The sequence below is a fragment of the Nomascus leucogenys genome, chromosome 2 (genome assembly GCF_006542625.1).
Source record: "Nomascus leucogenys isolate Asia chromosome 2, Asia_NLE_v1, whole genome shotgun sequence".
In the NCBI taxonomy this organism is placed as follows: Eukaryota; Metazoa; Chordata; class Mammalia; order Primates; family Hylobatidae; genus Nomascus; species Nomascus leucogenys.
Window position 1 is genome coordinate 148179503 of NC_044382.1, and position 22183 is coordinate 148201685.

General features: G+C 44.0%; 1 protein-coding gene across 1 annotated transcript in view; it reads left to right on the forward strand.

The window, feature by feature from the left end:
* Positions 1 to 3960: 3960 nt before the first annotated feature.
* Positions 3961 to 22183, forward strand: part of HSD17B2 (hydroxysteroid 17-beta dehydrogenase 2) — a 62860-nt gene continuing 44637 nt past the window's right edge. Inside the window, exon 1 of the mRNA XM_003272477.3 lies at positions 3961 to 4395. Within this exon, the coding sequence (XP_003272525.1) occupies positions 4131 to 4395 (265 nt within the window). The 5' untranslated portion in view covers positions 3961 to 4130. The remainder of the gene's footprint in view (positions 4396 to 22183) is intronic.

Here is a 22183-nt window from a genome sequence, read left to right on the forward strand (position 1 = left end):
ACATCAACACACAGTCATTCTCTGCTTGGCAAATCATGCTGTCATTATGTTACCCTCATCGTAGGAAAATGTTCTTCAATTATTGTAACAACGTGATTTTAAAAACGTTTGAGCTCTGAAATATCTTTCAAATATCTGAAAGAAATAGAACAAGACGTCATCTGACTCCATGTGGAGTGGGAAGACAAATGTCAAGATGAATTTGGCCTAGAGGAGAATGTTCTAATATCCCGAGCCTCCTTGAATGGGAAAATCAGCCTTCAGAGGCAGTGAAGGGCCTGTTCTCAGAGATGTTCTGGCAATAGACAAGATGACCGCTTGGTGGGGATGTTACAGAGAGAATTCCCATTTTAGATGGGAAGTTCCTTCTTCAAGTTCTCTTCTAAACTCAAGATCCACCAATTCTAAGAAAGTGTACATTGGAGGATTCTCAGCATTTTTTTCCCAGCATTTTTTTGCCCAGCAATTTTTTTTGGGGGGTGGCAATCCTTTCTTTTGGGTAACATGTTTTGTTTTCAGAAGGCATTTTCCAAAATGCCCCTCTGCTGGCAGGAGGAAATGACATATTGACCCACTGGCATCATTAGTAAGAATGGGTTGGTCCAATTGGCTCCTTTTCCCTGGAAGGCTGAGAGCAAGCTTTGCAAGAAAAGGGACACTGGCCAAGCCATGATGGCCTAGAGAATAGCTTCAGGACAAAATTGTGGGGACAAACAAGGGACACGATTTAGCTCAATAGGATGCAGGAAATCTTCATTCAGTGGTAGCTCTGAGAGGGACTGGCCCTGAGGTCGGGATGAGGACATTCAGGGCTCAGAAAGGATTGGGCTAGTTCTCACCTGGGGATTCTGCAATTCCATATATTCCCCAAGTGCTAAATAGCCTTCCTTTCCACCACCATACTCCCCCACTAGTCCCTGCTCCTGCAGCAGGCCTCCTGGAAGCACTGGGTCCTCAACTCTGCAAGGCCAGGAACCGGGTCTATATTATTCACTACTGAATTCCTCCATGGCTGGTGCAGAACTGGCCACCAGAAGACTCTCAATAGAGATGTGATCCTTCCTATATTTATGCAACAATTATTAATTATGTACATGTGATGTGTCAGGCACTGGACTGTGCATTTGATGAACAGTAAAGGAAAAACAATAAACAGATAAGGTTCCTGCCCTCATGAAGTTTATGGCCTAGTACGGGAGACAGAAATCGTTCTTAAAATGATCAAAGTAAATATATAATTGTGGATTGAGCTAAGTGCAACAAAGGCAATGAATAAAGCGTGCTGATAGCAGATACTCAGATTGGGTGACAGGAAGTGATGTTTAAGCAGATATCTGAAGGATGACAAAGGAAACAGCCAGGGGCTGAACTGAAAGAAGAAATGAATGAGTGAGGAGGCAGCTGTCAAGAACCTCTCTCTCTGCCCAGAGGAAAAAGGCTAAGAGGCAGTGGGTACTCACAACAATGAGAAAAGTGCCTACCACCCATGAGTGCCTGTCAGTGCCAGGGACCATGCAAGAATGGTGTCATTCACTTTTCAAAACAGCTCTTGGAAGAAGGACTCCTCCTACCCCCATTTTACAGAAGAGGAAACTGAGGCTTAGGAAGGGCAGGTAACTTGCCCAGTGCCTCACAGCTAAGCCAGGATTCGAACTCAGTTTAAAAGTCGGTGAGACCCGAAAGCTCATTTTCTTAATACTGTTCAGCCCCTTCACCATCAGGGCTCACGGAGTATCCTTCATGGGACTTCTGTGTGGCCTGAGCGTGGCTTTTGCTCACAGATTTTGCCCTCCCCTTGGGAGCCCCAGGACAGAGTAAGTCTGGGAACTCGCAGGGGCTGCCTCCAGGGGAAAAGTCACCTCCTCTCATGTGGACGTGCTCTTGGCAGGAAGCCTGCACAGGTGTTTGGCCCAGCCCAGATGTGGGAGCCACTGACCAAATGCCAAGACTCTCAGCAAAGAACCATAACTAGTCCTGTCTCCCCACCTGGAAGCTGTTTTTCGACTGGAGCTAACTGCCAGGATGCTACAGGCTGGTGAGGCCACAAGGATTGTGAGAGGTGCCCCGTGGCTCAGATGGCACCCAGGAAGGAACTGGGGTCCATGGAGGGAGGGAGAGTTCAGGGCTAGCCAAAGACAATTCCAGATCTCTGCCCCTCAGCTTCCCGGCCTGGAGCTGGTAACACCTCCCCGACTAAAATGTCCATGTGGCTGGGAGGGCAGACAACCGTTGCCATCACTCCACGTAGACCCTCATAACTGCCTTGTTGTCCAACCCCACAGTCCCACAGCACAGTAATGGTTCACAAGACACTGCTTCCCACCCCTTCTCCCTTGGGTCTTGAGTTGGCTTTGAGCCCAGGTGGGCTCTCCCTCACCTCCCTTTACAGGGGATATGCTGCTGGGGCCCTTCCTTCCTGAGCCCTGCCTCCCCAACATCATCAACAAAAGGCATCCTCTCCCTTCCTCCACCTGCCCCTCATTTAACTCCAGCACGTGTTTTGGGACAAGTCTATATTCCATTGGACAGTTTGTTTTACATGACTTCCTCTTATTCTCAATTCTCCTCCTGTTTAAAAAACATCAATCACTAGCATTTATGAGGTTCCTTCTACTGTTCCAGGCAGGATATGATATTATTTTATAGCTGAAGGGATGAAGATCTAGGGAGGTGAATTGACCCACCCAAGACTATATAATTAATAAGTGGTGGAGCTAAGATTAGATTTGAATATGAGGAAACTGACTTCAAATAGAATGTTTCTCTCTAGCTATGCCAAAGCCCAGCCTTTATCAGAACCTCGCCTCCCTCCAGCCAGGCATGTGGCCCATATGGGGCACGTCGTGAGCCCAGGTGCAGTGGCCCCTCTCTGGCTCAGCACTGTTAGGTGGGGCTGTAGCTGCAGAGGGCTGGCTTTTAAGCCACTTGTGAGTAAGGGATTTATTTTTTCCTAGCCTCAGTTTTTCTCTCTGTAAACTGACCATAGTAATAACACCCACCTCAAAGGGTTTTATAAGTTTGAAATGGGGTGAAAGTAGGAAAGATCTAGCACGTAATGTACTATTTTTTTAAAATTTTTTTGCCTAAAGCAGGCAGTGGAATAGAATGCTTAGGAGCAAAACTGTGAGATCAGGCTGCAAGACTCCACTGCTACGTGATCTTGACTAAGTCTCTTATCCTCTCTGTGCCCTGGTTTCCTCACCTGTAAAATTACTATAATACTAGAACCAGCTTCATAAGGATATTGTGTTCAGGGAGGATGAGAGATGTCCCAGTGAGTGGAGCCTGGCATAGAATAGGCTTGCAATAAAGATAATGAACAAATAAGCAGCTATACACAGCCTCTGCCACAAAAAAACTACCAATAGATATTAGCTGCTATTAGTTAATTGTCATTATTATCTCTCCCTGGCATGTTTCCACTCAGGCAAGACCAAAGCACTTTCTTCTGCCAAGGAATATCTTCCTCTTCTTTCATATCCCTCTCCATCCAACCTTTCAGCCTGCCTCAGTTGGGATTTGTAGGAGTCCTGAAGCTATGGACCAGATCAGAGGTGATTTCCCTTCCAGAATCTATTTTCCAAACTTCATCCATTGCCTATATCTATATGCATGCACGCGCGCGCGCACACACACACACACACACACACACGCTCTCACTCATTCCCAAGTCACAAAAAGGACTCAGCACCCAGACACACTGCAGGCTCTTGAAGAAGACAGTATTTTCCTGTGAGCTAGAGGATCTTCCTGTTATTCTCCGTGCAGTTCGAATTCTGTCAATTATTATCCAATTAGTCATCTCTCCAGAGGTGGACTGTCATTAAAAAAAAAAATAGAAGGTGTGTGTTTGCGGGTGAGTATGTGCATGTGTTGTGTATGCAGGGGGCGGGGAGAGGGGAGAGCAGTCAAATAGGAAGTGCCTTGGTATTTATGTTGAAGTGCACACTGGTTTAAATTACCCACTGGGAATCTGATTATGCTTAATCTATGCTCAGTCGAAAGGGGCTGGGGCTGCTTTCTCCCCTCCCTTCTTGACTCTGTTCACATAACTCAGGCTGCCTCTAGCCAGCCTTTGCCCACTAGACTCACTGGCCCTGAGCACTTGAAGGTGCAGCGAGTCGCTGAGAATGAGCGCTTTCTTCTCGGACATAGCATGGATCTGCCTGGCTGTCCCCACGGTACTATGTGGGACTCTATTTTGGAAATACAAGAAGAGCTCGGGGCAGCTGTGGAGCTGGATGGTCTGCCTGGCAGGCCTCTGTGCAGGGTGCCTACTCATCCTGTCCCCTTTTTGGGGCTTGATCCTCTTCTCTCTGTCGTGTTTCCTCATGTATACTTACTTATCTGGCCAAGAGTTCTTACCTGTGGATCAGAAGGCAGTCCTGGTGACAGGTAAGCAGACGGCGATACAATTTTCACTGAGGGTACGATCTGAAACTTGCTTTGCCTTAGCAGGACATTGTCAAACCTGGCTTAAAAATAAAATACTTGGCATGGAGTAAATGAAAGCCCTCGCCCAAGTATTTTTCATGATATTGTTTTGGTTCCGTTTTTTCCAGGAGGTGCATTTGAAGGGGCTGGTAGTGGGAGGGAAGGAGAGGATGAAGTGCACCCAGACAATGATTTTGTTAATTTCCCAGGAATAAATATTAATATTGCCATTAATTAACAATGATTTTGTTAATTTCCCAGGAATAAATATTAATATTGCCATTAATAGTGGCAGTATTTCATGTGTTCTGTGGTACCCAGGAATGGCCCATAGATTGTTTTTTAGGTTTAAATGGACTTTTGTTCTGAGATCAACGTTTAGCCAGTTTCTCCACCTGGACTCTTCTTCCCTAGGCATGCAAGAAAGCTTTCAAGCCAAGTTCTCCTTTTCCCTTGCTGTTTTGAAATATTAAAGGGATTCACTTACCTGGGCTGGAGACTTTGCAGTTTGCTTGGCTGCTGTCAAGAACCTTGTGTCCTGTCTGAACTGTTCCTCATTAGATCTCTAATGTTTCTTAATTGGACCAACTTGGCATCGTGTCCAACATTCATTTGCCTGTTAGCTGAGCTGCCAGTTTTTCCCTTGTGTGTGTGTGTGTGTGTGTGTGTGTGTGTTTCCCCACTGCAAGTGTGAGGCCAAATTAAATTTCTTTGAGTTGTAAAATTTTTGTTTGGTTATGGAGTTTAAGCTTGGATAGGGCTGTAATTAGGATTATCCAGCGTTATCGTAACCCAGAAAGCCCTGCCAAATAAAAAAAAATAAAAATCAGCTGTGGAATCATTTGTGGGAGATCATCACCCCTCTGACCATGATCATCAGGGTGAAGGCAAGAATGGGATGCAGATGTGGTTGGGAGAAAATCTGGGGCTTGACAATTTACAGAGAAACAGACTTCGTTATTGGGTTAAAGTAAAATGCTTTCTTGAAACAAAATGCAAATTGGTGCTTGTTGGGGGTTTGACATGCCACAGAAAACAAGCTTCTTTAAATTAATTTTTGAAAGTTTAAAGGGAGAAAATTCAGTCAATGGGAGTTTATATGCAAGAATGTCTGATATCACCTGGAATCATGAATCTGGGACTCTGGCTGGATTTTCCACTTTTTTACTAGAATTCTCAAATGGCTTATTGTTGAAATTTGTAAGAGAGTCTCAGTTTTCTTGTTTTGTGTCCTGTTCTGTTATGAAACCTTAGGATGAGCTCAGGCAAACCGCAGGGTAGCTCAGAAAATGGGAATCCCTTCTTGGTTGTTTATTTTGTCAACATTCTTTATCCTCTGCATTTCAAGATGCAGGTATTAATTAATGCTCACAAAATATGCGCCCAACCCAGTGAGCCCACATCAGCCACTGAAAGGTGCCTCGAGTTTAATGTTGAGTGAGGATGATTGAATCAATTAGGCAGCTCAAGCTCAAGGACTAATCCCTGCATGAAATGCTTATGGCAATGAAGAAAGCTTAGAATTAAGATGAGCACTACATATATTTAAGGATGACTGAAATGTCACTTTCACGTTCTTTGTTATTTTGAAGTTCTCTGTCATTTTTATGAGGAATGCTATGTGCTCATATCATTCTAGACAAGGTTTCAAGACCTTTGTATGAAATTGGGAAATTTAAAATGAATTCATTTTGTTAGACCAGATCTCTTTAAAGAATGAAGAAGCCATGCTGAGTTTGGAATAACCTTTATTCCACATTGGCTTATGACAACATAGATTAGTATGCATTTTGGTGGGGCAGGACCAGAGAAAAATGTGGCAGTGTACATCAAAACCATATATATCGTTCCTTTATCTGATAATTCAAGTCTTGGAAATTTATTTTAAAGACATAATCTGAAATATGAAAAAAAAGAGTAGAAGCAAAACCAAAATGGCACATTCAACACAATCTTATTATTTAATAAGATTAATATTAAATATCAAAAGCCACCAAAGGGGTGATAACATCTGGGTATGACAATGTGCAACCATTAAAAATGACAGCCACAAGAACTGTGTTACGTGGAAAACTGCTTGGGCCAAAGGAAAGCACACAGAAAATCCCAGGGGTGGAACAAGTCTGCAGCCACATCAAATGCATAGATCCCTGGGCTGGGCAAAAAGCTGTGATAACAGCTGTAAGAAAATAGTTTGTATATGGTTGGATTAGTGTACTGGAAATAGTTTGTAAATGAAAGGAAATAGTTTATAAAGGAAATAGTTGGTTAATGGTTGGATTAGAGTATTTGAAATCCCCTGGATTTCAAATTTCTCTAGTGTGATTACATTACTCATATAATAAAAATACTTAGAACACAAAACAGCTAAAGCTCCTTTTAGTTTGTATTTAATTATGGACCTAGGCGAGAGGCAATTACAAAGACAAGTAAAAAAAAAAATAGGCTTTTTTTCTCCCCTTTGAGCCCTTTATTTCATTTTGCTAAGATGTTCAAAGTCTGTTGCCTCAGAGACAATATAATTATAGTAAGATAAAGTAAGCAAGCATAGAGTGTTTGAATATATATTTGTCTTCAAGATGCCTAAAGCCACAGCGGCCATTCCAATTTTTAAAATGTATGTGTGATGCATTTTATTTTATTATTTTATTTTATTTTATTTCGTTTCATTTTATTTTATTTTATTTTTTGAGATGGGGTCTCACTCTGTTGCCCAGGATGGAGTGCAGTGGCATGATCTCAGCTCACTGCAACTTCCGCCTCCCGGGTTCAAGTGATTCTCCTGCCTCAGCCTCTCAAGTAGCTGGGATTACAGGCATGTGCTACCACGCCTGGCTAATTTTTGTATTTTTAGTGGAGACAGGGTTGTATGATGCATTTTAAATGTATAACCGTAAAATGAACAAAGAGCAGACCAACACGATTGTAATAACATCTCAACCACAACATAGTGGGGAAAAAAGTTTGAAGACAGACAGGCCTGGGTTTGAATCCTGCATCTACCTTGCCTTAGGCCAGGTCCCCAGAGGCAGACCTTTCTGTGAGGATTTGTGCAAAAGAGTTATTAGGAGGGTTTCCAGAGAAGATGGGCAGGGAAAAGGAAGAAGCCAGGTAAAGGTGCAACATTGAGAAATCCTCTGAAGATCACTTGGGTTTGATCACCCTGGGCGGACGTGGGATACTGTGGATCACTCATCAGAGCTGTGCCAGTTGGAGACTGGAGAGCTGTAGTTTTTATGCCTTCACACCTGTCATCATTAGCTAAGGGCAGTCACCCCTCTTCCCCCTTGGTTGTGGGTAAGAGGGGAGACTTAACTCCATGCACTTCTGGCACCATGTGGACACTGGCTGGCAAAGTGGGTTCTGGCCCTTTGGCTAAAGAATCACAGGTGCTGGCTGCTGGGAGTCAAAGTGCACCATAGATTGATGCACACAAAAGTGGGAGGGTTCTGGGGGAATCAGATCTTATTTGCTGCATCTTTATTACTAGCTCTGTGGACAACTGTGTAAACTTTGGTGCTTGGTTTTGGATTTTGGGACTCTGTTTTTGCCTCTGTAAACGGAAAATACACACACACACACACACACACACACACATGCACGAACACACACACACCCCTACATATGTTATACTACTATAGATGGAGTTAGCAGACGAGAGAGAGAGAGAGAGAGAGAGAGAGAGAGAGAGAGAGAGAGAGAATGACTGTATTGGAGTGGTGAGGGGAAAGTTTGAGTAGTTAGGAAGAACATGAAGGAAAAGAAAAGGTTGATAAACAGAGAGAAGCATTCATGTATTCACTCAATAAACATTCATTGAGGGGCCAGTATGTGCCATGCATTTTCCAGAAGCAAAAGGGGAAGAAAATTTTAAGACCATGCAATTACTGTCAAGTGATGGGATCAAAATTCCTACTTTTCCTTCATCTTGGACACACATTCACTGGAGTTCCTTCCCCCTCCTCTGAGGTTATGCGTTGTCCTTCTCAGCCTACCCTCTCAGCTTGGCAGGAGATGCACAGGTAACTTTAATTTTCTATCCTCTGGCCTTTCATCCTGCCCCCTCCAGTCTTTCTCAACCATCTCAAATATTGAGTCCTGATTCAGCATCTACTGCGTACAGAGCAGACACCTCAGGGCTTCATGGACCACTAGGGAAGACATGGCCACACCCAACTGTGGCTGTGTGATGGGACACATAAGAAACCTCCAGGTTAATTCCCAAAGTGGATCCCAGGCAGACACAGGTCTTGTGTGTGGGGCTGGGGAAAGATGGACAAAAAAAGAAGGACCTTGTTCAGAATCTAAAGTTAGTTTTCTAGGGGGAAAGTGGGAAAGTATTCCAGCCTAACTGGTTAAGTAGCTACAGTGAATACAGCTAGCACTCAATAAAGCTTGCTGCATTAGATAATTTTTAGTTGAAATTTTCAAAACTGGATGTATTGGAGAATGGATCCAGGAGGAGAAGTAAGATCTGTTTTCAGTGAAAATATTTTATGCTCACAAGAAAGGGTCTCATGTGAGTAACGATCCCTCCTTGCAATTGTTGAATAGTCCAACTGAGGTTCTCAAGTTGAATACCATGGGTATCTTCTTGGGGTTTTGACTCCTTTGGATTTCACGTTAGATTATTTAGATGGATAAACATTGACAGTGGACTAAGAGACTAAGAGAAACAACATCTCTGTGCTCTGACCTTTACATGCATTTTATATTTGATTCTCACAACCCTAATAACTTACATTTGTAAACAAGGAAATGTGTCCAAAGTCACTGAGCTACTAAGTAGCCGAGATTGGACTAAACCCAGATCAGATCCATCTCTCACCAAAAGCCATCCTCTTAACCACTGTCATTAGAAGCGTTAGATCCATAGTTGGTATTAGCCCACAAAGGTTACCCAGGATATAAAACGTGTCCACTCAATCAACAAGTAAATATTGAACATCTGTTATGTGCCCATGACTCTGCTTAATACAAAGCTTGGCAATTGATTGGGTGTAGAAGATGCTTATGAGGGACGATGAAATAAGAGTACCATAGACAGGGCTAGGGATGTTTGCAGAGGGTTATGATTTGAGAGATGCCATGTGCTAAGCTTGACTTCAGAACTGAGTCTGAGAGCAGTGAGGGGTAGTTCAAGTGAAGTGTCACTGGCAGTTGGAAATAATGAAATAGAACTTGGTTAGATTTGTAGATAGATGCTGGAGAAGCATGAGCAACAAAGTGATGGTGGATGTTGAAAGGATGGCCGTTAGTGAGTCTATAATCCAGTCTACCAGATGCTTTTTACGTGAACAAATGTCACCACTTATCATGCGGTTTAAGTTTTACCTTTATCTACTACAGGGAAGCATTAAAAAAAGGTATCATTAACCCAGGTAATTTTGTGAAAGTTTGAACAATGATTGTATCAGGCATTATAGATGGAGTGTTTTGTTTGGGGAGTATTCTGACGGCATGGAAATCCATCCCAACTATACTGCAAGCTGCTTGAAGGCAGGAACCAGGTCTCTTTTTATGACCATGTGCCTCTTCTCAGTCTCTGAGCACCTTAGGCCTAACACAATGTTAATGAGCGAATGCGCAGTGAGTGAACCAACCATGTGGGTGAAACGTCCTCTCCTTTTCATGGTCGTTACTTGGACACAATAGGAGTGTCCCAATCTGCCCACTCACTTAGATACTTACCTTTGCTGTTCTTTTTGCTGGGGTCATTTGCATAAAAAGGGCAGAGTGACATGGCTGAGCTTTTGGAATCTCCATTGTTCTGTAGTGACTTAATTGTTAGCTTGCCCTGGAGAAGGCTTTGTGCTGACTTGGTTCTAAGCGTGCTCCTGCTTACCCAGGATGTGGCACAAACAGAACATCGACTGGCTTCCACCAGGCGGCTGAAACTGCTCTCTAAGGGTCACTGGTGTCCTTCTAATCACCAAAGCTTGACTTCTGCTCCAGCACTGCTGACCATATTTTCCTTCTTTTCATGGCCTCGTTAGCCTTGCAGGAACTGCATTTCCATGCTTCTCCCCCATTTCTTTGTCCTTTGACTCTTCTGGGTTCTTCTTCCTACCCTTCCTCCAAGGTAATCTCTGACTCTGTCTTTACTCCACCTTCTTATTTGGTTGCATTCCCTACCCAGTAGCAAAGTCATACCTGCTCCTATGGTATCAATTATCTCCTCTGTGAGAGGATTGGCAAACCGTGGTTTTGTATACCTGACATACTTATGAGCTCCTGACTCATATTTCCAGAATTTTAGCCTGAAACTTTAAACTTGGCATGTTTTAAAACAAATTTATCATCTCCTCTCCTGATCCTTTCCCCTTTCTTTTCTTTTCTTTTTATTTTATTTTTGCACAGAGTCTCGTTCTGTCGCCCAGGCTGGAATGCAGTGGTGCGATCTCGGTTCACTGCAATCTCTGCCTTCCAGGTTCAAGCAATTCTCCTTGCCTCAGCCTCCCAAGTGGCTGGGATTACAGGGGCCAGCCACCATGCCTAGCTAATTTTTGTATTTTTTAGTAGAGATGGGGTTTCACCATGTTGACCAGGTGAACCCCTGACCTCAAGTGATCTTCCCACCTCGGCCTCCCAAAGTACTGGGATGACAGGCGTGAGCCACTACGCCCAGCCTCTCAAAGTGCTGGGATGACAGGCGTGAGCCGGAACTATTGCACTTGGCCTTAGTGTCTAGAACTTGGTGGAGGGTGGTAAGTTCCATACAAACTGGAGCACATACCCCCTGACTAGAGAAGGCAGCTGCTTCCTACTTCCAGTCAATTATTGCCACTTTGCCATTTTTGTGGTATTTAAGGGGAAATAGAAAATTGTGGATCTTTGTCTGTGAAATCTCCCATTTAAAACAAGTTGGCAACGATTTCTTCCTTATATTTTATTTTATTTATTTATTATTTTTTGAGAAGGAGTTTTGGTCTTGTTACCCAGGCTGGAGCGCAATGGCACGATCTCGGCTCACTGCAACCACCTCCTCCCGGGTTCAAGCAATTCTCCTGCCTCAGCCGCCCAAGTAGCTGGGTTTATAGGCGCCCACCACCATGCCCGGCTAATTTTGTGTTTTTAGTGGAGACGGGCTTTCACCATGTTGGTCAGGCTGGTCTCGAACTCCTGACCTCAGCTAATCCACCTGCCTCGGCCTCCCAAAGTGCTGGGATTACAGGTGTAATCCACTGCGTCTGGTCTCTTTCTTATATTTTAAACAATCCCATAGATCAAACAGAACACATTCTTGTGCCCAAATGTTAGCTTTCAACTTCTGCTCTGGTTCCTGCAGAGACGAGCAGGCAGAGAAGAAGCTTTTCTCTTGCTTATGCAGTTGCGTCTCTTGAGTCCATTTCTGTGGGTTGCTATGCTATCAGGGCCTCCGTCTTCTTACTCAGGCTATCACAGACTCCTTCAAGGAAGGATGAGGGGAGAAAGAAGTTCCTCTTGGGCCAAGCTTTTCCCTAGTGGAGCATATAGATCTCTGAGCCTTCCATGTTCCCTCCCATTAGCAAGTGCAGTGTGGGGACTCGGGCTCCCCAGGCAGGATCTGGCCACATGCAAGGGGTCTCCCCTGGCCTGCCCTCCTTGTTTTAGGTCACTTGTGATATTGAGGGGAAAGGGGTGAGGAGCCAAGAACAGCTAGTTCAGCCACTTTAGGGTTTATAAAAATCATATAGATAAACTTTATTTCAGACCCAACCATTTCCCAACACTGGAACACCCTTTTCAGGATAATCCCATTTCATCCTTTGGGGTTTTGAATAATCCCAGTTATAGGGAGTTGACCTCCTATTGGTGGAAGTTTTTTCATTTTTATACAATGCTAATACTTGTAAATATCTTCTTTATAATTAGCAAAATATTCTTCCCTTGAAGTTAACTCTGTTCTTGGAAGTCAGATAATCTAATTAAAGTATTATTTTGCATGATTGCCCTTGAAACATGTGGACTGCATCATATCAGAGTCAAATCTTCTTTGAACTAAATCTTCTCATTCCTTTTACCATTCCTCCCATGGCCTAGTTTCCAGAATGTTCATCATTCTATTTAGCCTCCTCTGAACCATTTCCAGTTTCTTTCTTGACATTCCTCTGATCTGTTGACTCAGAGTTAATATCACATACCATCTTGGTATGAGCGATGCAAACCCAACTGGAACTAAATGAGGTGAAATTAAATCAGAACAAATGCAGGGTTCTTCACCAGAGGCTGTTGCTTTGTTTGGTGGGGTAAGTCCCTAAACAGAATTTCCCCCGAATTCTGAACCATTGGAGAAACAAGACAGGGGGCTTAAGACATCAGATTTATTCCTGATAGATGCATTGGAGCACAGGTCTTAGGCATGTAGTAATAACGGCGCTCAGCCACAGCAAGGTCGAAAAGTCTCAGGCCTCACCCACAGATGGGGCCTGGACGGGGCAGCTGGGCTTAGCACAGGTGTTTATAGGCTGGGAGGTTGGAAGGAAGAGACGACAGGGTCCATGTGAGGATCTGGCCTCTTGGATTTTCTCCTCTCCTTCTCAGTCCTGGTCATTTCCTCCGAGTTGTCATTTGGTTCTCCTGCTAGAGAGAGAAAAGACCTTTGCACCAGGCAAAATGTTCATGTCCAATTCTTTCTGCCAAACTCACCAATCAGATACCTTGCTCTACCTCCCTGGGGGGAGGAGGGTAGAGGAGCCAGAGGGGCCAGGAACGTCACACTGAAAGATATCCCTCCACATTGCAGACAGCATAGGAAGCGGGGAAGAAGTGTTCCCCTGTCACACTAGGTTCAGAAAACCAAGTCTTCCGGCTGGGCTTGGAGGCTCACGCTTGTAATCTCAGCACTTTGGGAGGCCAAAGTGGGCAGATCACCTGAGGTCAGGAGTTCAAGACAAGCCTGGCCAACAGGGCGAAACCCAATCTCTACTAAAAATACAAAAATTAGCAGGGTGTGGTGGTGTGCACGTGTAAACCCAGCTATTCTACTCAGGAGGCTGAGGCAGGAAAATCGCCTGAACATGAGAGGCAGAGGTTGCAGTGAGCCGAGATCACACCACTGCACTCCAGCTTGGGTGACAGAGTGAAACTCTGTCAAAAAAAAAAAAAAAAAAAAAGGAGAAAAAAGAAAAGAAAACCAGCTCTCTGAACAGCAGATGCTGTGTCTAAACTGCAGCTGGTATGAAAATGGTCCAGGGAGGTTTGACTGTGAACTTAAACGGGGTCAGCATTGGGCTGTTTACACCCAGTGAGCCCCCCATCCATCCTAAGCTTCCCTCTTAAGATATACAGCATCTAAATGAAGATATTAGACTACTCACTAGCTCTGCACTCATGAGCAAGCTGCTTCACCTCTCTGAGGTTAATTTTTCTCACATATAAAGTGGAATCATGATTGATATCTCTTCTAAGTATTAAGCAAGATTGTGAATATATATTGCTGCCTGATACATAGTAGGTGCTTTATAAAATATAATGATTTTTACTTATTTCCTATTTTTCCAGTTCAGTAATCCCCTTGGCAAAGGAGACGAAAGGAATATAGGCGATGAGAGTTCTGCCTCTGGGCCATTCATTAATGTGCCTCATCAACCTCATACAATGGTGCCCTGCTCCTTTGTTCTTTTGCATTCTGACTGTTTCTTGGCTAGCAAGCCCTCTTTTTGTAGCAGACTTGCTTTGCAGGTCTCAGCTTAATCCAGGTTTTCGCTGACAGATGCTTCTCCAGTGTCGAGACCCTTGGCTCTGTGCTGTCTACCTTTGGTTCATGCCCTTTCAAGCTCTGACCTCATTGAGAGCTTCTGCTGGGACCACTCTAGCCTCTTGAGTTTTCTCTCCTGATTCTTCTCAGTCCTGATAATTTACTCTGAGCTGTCTTTTTGGTTCTTCTGTTACAGAGTCTTTGGGAGGTGCTGGATTGTGAAGACCTTTGCTCTAGGCAAACTGTTCACCTGTTGCGTTTCCTCCTGAGTCCCCATCTCTCTATGAGACAGGGCATTAGCTGTTAGGTGGGGAGAGAAGGGTGCTGACTAGGAGCAGGGTGTGTGATTGATGTGAGCTGTGGCTGGGGCCGAAGCTGGTTGTTTTCACGGCTCATGTTTTCAGTACCAATTGCCTGCTATGCACACGGGAGATACTGTGTGGAGCAAAAACAGAATAAGGCCCTGCCCTCACGAAGCTTAATTCTAGTGGAGGAAGACATAATGCAACAAACCAACGAGTGGATAAGATGATCTCCGTGCCTCAAAACCCTCATGGCCAGGATCGTGGTGTGACTGTACTCTTGAGAGCCACCTTGTATCAGAGGCTTCCTATGTGTCAGACACTGTAAGGAGCACTTTCCATGCCTAATTTCATTTAATTCTCACAAACACCTTATAAGATAATTTTAAAAAATATTATGGGCCAGGTACGGTGGCTCATACCTGTAATCCCAGCACTTCGGGAGGGTGAGGCAGGGAGATCACTTGAGCCTGGGAGTTCAACACTAGCCTCAGCAACATGGTGAAACCCCATGTCTACCAAAAATACAAAAATTAGCCGGGCATGGTGGTGGGCACCTGTAATCCCAGCTACTCGGGAGGCTGAGGCAGGAGGATCGCTTGAAGCTGGGAGTCAGATGTTGCAGTGAGCTGAGATGGAAAAAAAAATTATGAAAAGCTTTAAATGTACACAAGAGGAGCAAACGTACACAATATACTCAATACCCATATTTTAGAGTGATCATGGTCCAGATATTGATGAAATGGTTCTTATTATTAACCCCACTCAACGATGAAGAAATTGGGGTTTTCAAGAGTTTACATAACTAAGGTCAAGTGACAACTAAGTAATTGGCAGTGCTGGAATTCAAATGCAGGTCTTTTAGCTCAAGGAGATAATATAAGCAGTGCAGACAGGTAGATGGCAAGTGTGCTCCCCTTGAGGGAAAGGGGCATTGGCTGCCATCTTTTTCATACCTGCTCGGCTGGCCCAAGCACCTTCCACATTCAGACACAGAATCTTATGGCAAAGCTGACTTTCATTCCTTAAGAAAGAGAACTCCTTACCCCATAGCACCAGAGAACATTAAAGACTGAACAGCCAGGAACTTCCTGATCTCCCCCCGTTAGCAGGGGTGGCCCTTCTCCAGTGAGCAATCATAAGTGCCCTGTGGTCATGAAACTTGTCACTGCTTTCCAAATATTTCCAGTCATGCCCGGGGGTTGTTACCTGGCTACCTCTAGATTACTACTTCAGAACCTACCTGGTATGATGTTAAAGTATGAAGTTTAGGAAAGAGCTAGAGAAGAAGACAATGGCATAGGAGGGTTTTAAAAAAGAACTGATTAGTAGTGTGGAAAGGGGATTAGAATCCAATCATTCATTATTTAGCCAACACTTATTGAGCGCCTCTGTGCCTGGTACTGGGAATACATTGGCAAATAGCATGCGTTCATGACATTGAATCAACTTGTAGTATAGAGGAGCAGGTAGGCAAGAAACCAGGATATTGCAGGACAGTATAATGTGTGAGAGTTCAGAGAAGTGGGCAGAAGTGAGAAGAGCCAAGAGCACGTAGGAGACTGGGGTAGAGGCCATGAGTTGGAAGAGCAAGCAGCCAACTGGAGGGACTTTATGAAGGAAGCCCTACAGGACTTGCTGTCTCATTGAACCTAGGCAGAGAAGAAAAGGAGAGACCCAATGCACATTGGACTCTCCCTATCACGGCTTTCATCAATGCCCTTTCTGATTCCTCTTTTGACTGCCTGGATTTCCAGATGGACCATGAGCTCCATGCAGGGAGGCACTATGGCCCCAGTGAAAAACATGGTGCCTACAACAGGCTCAAGGAATGAATGCATAGACAAAGGAACATAGAGAATGATTCTGAGGGTCTGAGGGTGATTTTAACAATGAAGAGAAACTGTAGGTCTTGCGAGACTGAGGAAAAGGAGCTGACTTTGTGAAAAATATATTATCTTTTGTTTGAGACATGTTGAATTTGACATGCCAAGGTTATATTCAGGTGGTGGTGTCCAAATTAAATTGGAGAAATGAGGCTAAAATCCAAGAAACAGCCCAAGATGGAAGATAAAATTAGGTTAATCTTCCACATAGGTAGGACAAATGAAGCTCTGAAACCTAAAAAGATATTTGAGAGAAGAGTGTAGACAGCCATTAGGACAGGGCACTGGGTGGTGGGGTTCACTCATACCTATTGGATAGGCGGGGGAACAGAGACCTGGGTGGTGTAGCGTTCCAAGGAAAATAGTTACAAACAACATCAAATGTGGAGGAGAGAGTGAAAGAGATGAGCTGACAGCTGTGCATTCACTGCCTTGGGGATACCGATTAGAAAGAATTCTTTCAGGAAAGGGTACAGGAAGGAGTCCCAGTGCAAAGGCAGCAAGGAGATGATGTCTGTGAGCAACTCTGAAAATTTGAGAATTTTGGTGGAAAAGGGAAGGAGAAGATGGGGAATTAGTTCCAGGGAACACGAATATCAAAAGAAAAAATTTGGTGGAAGAGAGAAATTTGGGGAGTGATTTGGAGATCCAGAAGGAAGGACTTGAAAAAGAGACATTAATAGTACAAAAAGGATTGTGATAACTGATGAACTAGGAGGCTGTTGCTTAAGAGATAAAGAAAAATTGGACACTATAGATGTCTCAGCTTTTGTTCTAGTTTGCAAGACTAATCTGCCATGCTATTGGTTAGAAAGGCAACTTACTTATGTAGGAAATCTTCTACTGTTTGTGGTGCCAGTGTTGGTTATAGGGTAGTTGTATAAGACGTGACAATGAACTGCTTGTAGTCAGTAGAATAGTTATGAGACTAAAATGAAATGAGCACGCCAAATGCTTAGTGTTGTGCCTGGCTGCATAGTACACAAACAGTGAATTCTGCTGTAGGAAATCAAAGAAGACAAAGGACAAGAAAGTAATCAGAGAACGCATTATGACAAAAATAATCCTGGCTACTTTCTAGGCTGGAACAGGTAGTTCCATGTTGAGCTTATATGTCTCTGTTCAATTACATCTCTCCTGTTTATGCCCCTTTCATATTCTTTATCAGCATTCTCTGTGACTATTTAGTTAATATACTCTTCCCTCTCAAGCAGTTGTTCTTTACTGGGAGCAATTTGGCTAACTAGGGGAATATTTGGCAATTCTGGAGATATTTTTGGTTGTCAAAACCTATAGGGTAAGGGGGAGTGAGAACGTGCTACAGGTATTGAGTGTTGAAGCCAGGATGCCACTGAACATTCTATAATGCAAAGGACAGCCCCTACCACAAAAAAATTACCTGACCTCAAATGTCAATAGCTCTGAGGTTGAGACATTTTGTCTTAGATGAGGGGTCATGTCATTCATGTGGATCATGGTTTCCCCAAGTGCCAGGTACAAAGCAAGTCACATGATGGGTGCCCCATAATAATAAAGGGAATGGAGATTTAACTGCATCTTGAAGAATAGGCCAGGTCTGAATGTATCTCCTGCTGTGAGTACATGGTGTCAGAAGATGCTGTGAGCATTTTGGAAAGAAAGTTCACAAAAGAGACTGCAAACATTCTGTTCCCCAAAGAATGAAAGAGAGGAAACAGCCCTGGGGTTTTATCAGGAGATTGACTTTGCCATAAACAAGAGAGTCTTGGAACAAAAGGTCTGGAACTGCAGGTAACACAAGAACACCCAAGACTACAAGCAGTTCATTGTTTTGACAGATAGACTTCAGCCAACCACTGAAGCAGCAGAGATGGAATTTTTAAATAGACACGACCCAGAGACAGTTCCTTTGGTAAGACACAAAGGTGAGGCTTCTCAGCCCTGTAGTGGGGCTGCATGCATACAGAGAAGGTCTCCACCTTGGGACAGCTTCTTGAATCTGGTGGATGTCAACCGTCACTGTGTGTCAGAATCACCTTGGGGCTTTTAAAAAATAATGATGCTTGGGCACCAACTCCCAGAACTCAAGTTTACCTGATCTAAGGCATGTGCCTGGACATTGGTGTTTCTTCAGAGAGCCTCCATCCCAGGTGAAGCTAATGGATAGCCAGCCCTACTTTACGAATGAACCACAGCTCAAAATCTTGTATAAACAATTTCTCTCTCCAACACCTCATGTACCCAGTTCCAATGGGTGTCTCAGGCTTTATATGCTTGAAACTGAATTCTTGATTTGGGACCCTTCCTTACCTGGCCCTTGCTCAGGATTCCCCATCTTGGTGAGCTGCACTACCCAGCACTCTGTAGAGACCAGAATCCCAAGTGCTCCCCTTCATTCTCATTTCTCTGTGCATCTCCTCCCCTGCCCACCCATATACAATTCGTTCTCAGTGCTGAGGCTATTAGTTTCCAAGTACACCTGGATATGTCCACGGCTCGTCACCTCCCCTGCTTCTGAGGTAGTCAAAGCTACCGTCATTTGTTCTAGGACTACTCCCTGGCCTCTGGGATTCCACTTTTGTCTCTTTAACTTGTTCTCTGCAGAGTAGGTTGAGTGTCTTTTTCTGGCTTAAGACCCATCAAAGGCTTTCTGCTGTAGAGAATTCAAACCCAAACTTTTGCCCAAGACCAGAAGGCCCTGTGGAATCTGAGCCCCCAGATCCCACATCTCTCTCCCCTGCTGGTTAGCTTGAAGCACCAAGCTCTAAAGTCTTTCCATGTACTGTTCTTTTCACCTGGAATGCTTTTTCCTCCACCTTTTACAGGCTGGCTTCTTCTTCACCTTCATGTCTCAGTCTAAGACATGACAATTAACTGCTTGTAGTCATGGTTTTTGTTTTTTGTTTTTTTTTTTTTTAAATCTTGGCACTATTGACATTTGGGGCTGGAAAATTTCTTTGTTGTTGGGGCTTTTCCACACATTATAGGATATTTAGTCCCTACTCACTGGATGACACAGTAATCTGCTCCCCAGTTGCGATAAGAAAAAACGTCTCTAGACAATGCCAAATGCCTCATGAGGACAAAATCCCTGCCAATTGATAACTACTAGCTTAAACATTAACTTCTTGAACAGGTATTCTCTGTTCTCCAGGCTTTAAGTCTCCAGATGTATTTCTCAATCTTCATATCTTATTTCTTACTTTCATAGAACTTTTCTCACCTTGAAATTGAATATTTATCTAGTAAATATCTGTGTCATAGTCCCACTAGACTATCTTGACTATTTCATTCAATTCTGTAATAACAGCATTGCGTACAGCTCCTGGTATGCAGTAGATGCTTAAGAAACTTGTATTGAAGAAATGCGTGCATGCATGAATGAATGCATGAGCAAATGAAGACTGCTAGGCAGGCAAGTGCCTTCCCCCCAGGATTAGAGAGATTATCTAGCAGCGCAAAACGAGCATTGACTAAAAAGGAATGAGATAATGTCCCTTGCAGAGACATGGATGAAGGTGGAATCCATCATCCTCAGCAAACTAACACAGGAACAGAAAACCAAATACCGCAAGTTCTCACTCATAAGGGGGAGCTGAACTATGAGAACATATGAACACAGAGAGGGGAACAGCACACATCGGGGCCTGTTGGGGTGGGGGTGAGGGGAGGGAAAGCATCAAGACAAATAGCTAATGCGTGCAGGGCTTAACACTAGGGTGACGAGTTGATAGGTGCAGCAAACCACCATGCCACCCATATAGCTACATAACAAACCTGTACGTTCTGCACATGTATCCCGGAACTTAAAGTAAAATAATAATAAAAAAAAGAGCATGGACTTTGGAATCAGTTAGTTGCAGCTTCTCAGCTCTGCCAGCTGCTTGGTGTGTGACCTGGGACAGATAATTAACATCTCAGAGCCTCAGATTACTAATCTGTAAAATGGGGATACTACTTTTGAGAGTTTGCTTAACTGTGTAATCTTCCCTGCTCTCTCCGAGACCCCATGGGCTTTGGATGCTTCTTCATGTGCCCTTGGCACCTGGTGCAGGTCTCTATCAAGGGCTCACCATCACCAAGGATAGGATCACACTGTGCCCTCAGTGCCTTATACAGAGCCAACCGCATCATAGGTGCTCAGGAAATAACGTCTGTGCGGTATATGACCAGGGATCCAGTTGTATCCGAGATTTGATGACAGTCTTGTAGGTAGTTTGCTGAGACTATTCTTATAAGGGTTGGTCCCTGGAAAAATGAGCAAACCCAGGTCCTTCCTTGGTGGGCTGTGTGGGCTTGGTGGGTGTGCCCCTCTCTGTTATTTGGGTGGGCATTCTAGTTTGCCGAAAATTGAGAAGCTACGCCTCAATCCTCTTACCTCTTTTTCTGTTGTGGTCTTCTGCCCAGGCCTTTGCAAATAATGAATTTAACAAAGATATTGTCTGACTGTCTCTTAGACCCAGGGAACTGAGTGTGGGCAGCTGTTCCTCCTTGGTCAGAGCAAGCAAACTGTCATGTATCCAAATGTTTCTAGTGAGAGGGTCTTGTGAATGGAATTGTCGGTGAGTTCTAGTTTGCTCACAGCATGAGTCTCTCTCAGGGAGCATCCCTTGGGGTTTTCTACCTGCTCAGAAACTCTCTAGAGAAGGCTAGACCCTGGGCATGCATTTCCCTTGAACTAGCTTTTCCTAGTCCCACTAGGAGAGTAAATGACAAACCTAGGCCCTGAATCTAGGTCTTGCCCATCTCTCTATTTTTTTTTATGCTCAAAACTCACAATCCAGGGAAAAAGCATCCTTTCTCTTAGCTTGGGCAGGGTTGGACAGTCTACTGAAGATCACATGTAGTAGGAGAGAGGTAGTTCACTTTATTGGTCTCCTGGAACTGCTGTAACAAAGTATAACAAACTGGGTGCCTTAAAACAACAGAAATTTATTCACTCACATTTCTGGAGGCGGAAAAACCGAAGAGCATGGCACTGGCATTGCTCTTTCTTTCTGCGTCATAACATGGTGGAGGGCATCGTATGGAAAGAGGGCAAGAACATGCCAGCTTAGGTCTCTTTTCCTCTTCTTATAAAGCCACCAGTCCCCTCTTGGGGCCCCATTATGACCTGAGCTGGTCCTAATTACCTCCCAAAAGGTCCACCTCTCAACACTATCAACAAATGAGTCTGGGGATTAAGTTTACTACACATGAAATTTGGGGAACACATTCCAACTATAGCACTTGTTAGCCAAAAGTTGCTAAGAACTTTTTTTTCTGGTAGCACAGGCTTTGGCTGCATGGCAAATGCAGAGGTCAACAGAAGGAGCCCACGTACATCAGGGAATTGGTGATCAGAGTCAGGCTGCAGGGGAAATAGCCAAACCCAAAGTCTTACAGGTAGAGAAGATTTGGAAGAGGCGCACATCCCAAGCAAACTACAATTGATACACCCCTGCAGAGTCTACAGAAATGAAAAGAGAACATTGAAATATCACCGTTTTTCATTCTCCAGAGTTTTCATTTTTATTAATTTTTAATTATTTATTTATTTATTTTTAAAGTAGCAGAGATTGAAAACTAAGATAAAAAATACCAATGTAACCAATGATAAGTTTAGCAGGATTGGGAAAAGTTCATAGCGCTAGCCATGGACTCTGAGTTCTCCACTAGACTGTAAGACCTTGAGGCCAAGAACTGTGTCCATCTTGGTCACCATTGTACCTGTAGCACCCAGCCCAGTAAAGGGGGCAGAGAGAAGCTGAGTGAACTGATTAAACTCTTTGGTTGTGGTTGACCTCTAAAGATGTTCTATCAACTCTGAGACTGTGCTCAGAGAAGACTTTGTGTGCCACTGTCCGTGGAAAGAAAGCTTCATCTTGTGTTGCTGCTGGGGAGCTCAAACAACACTGGACATG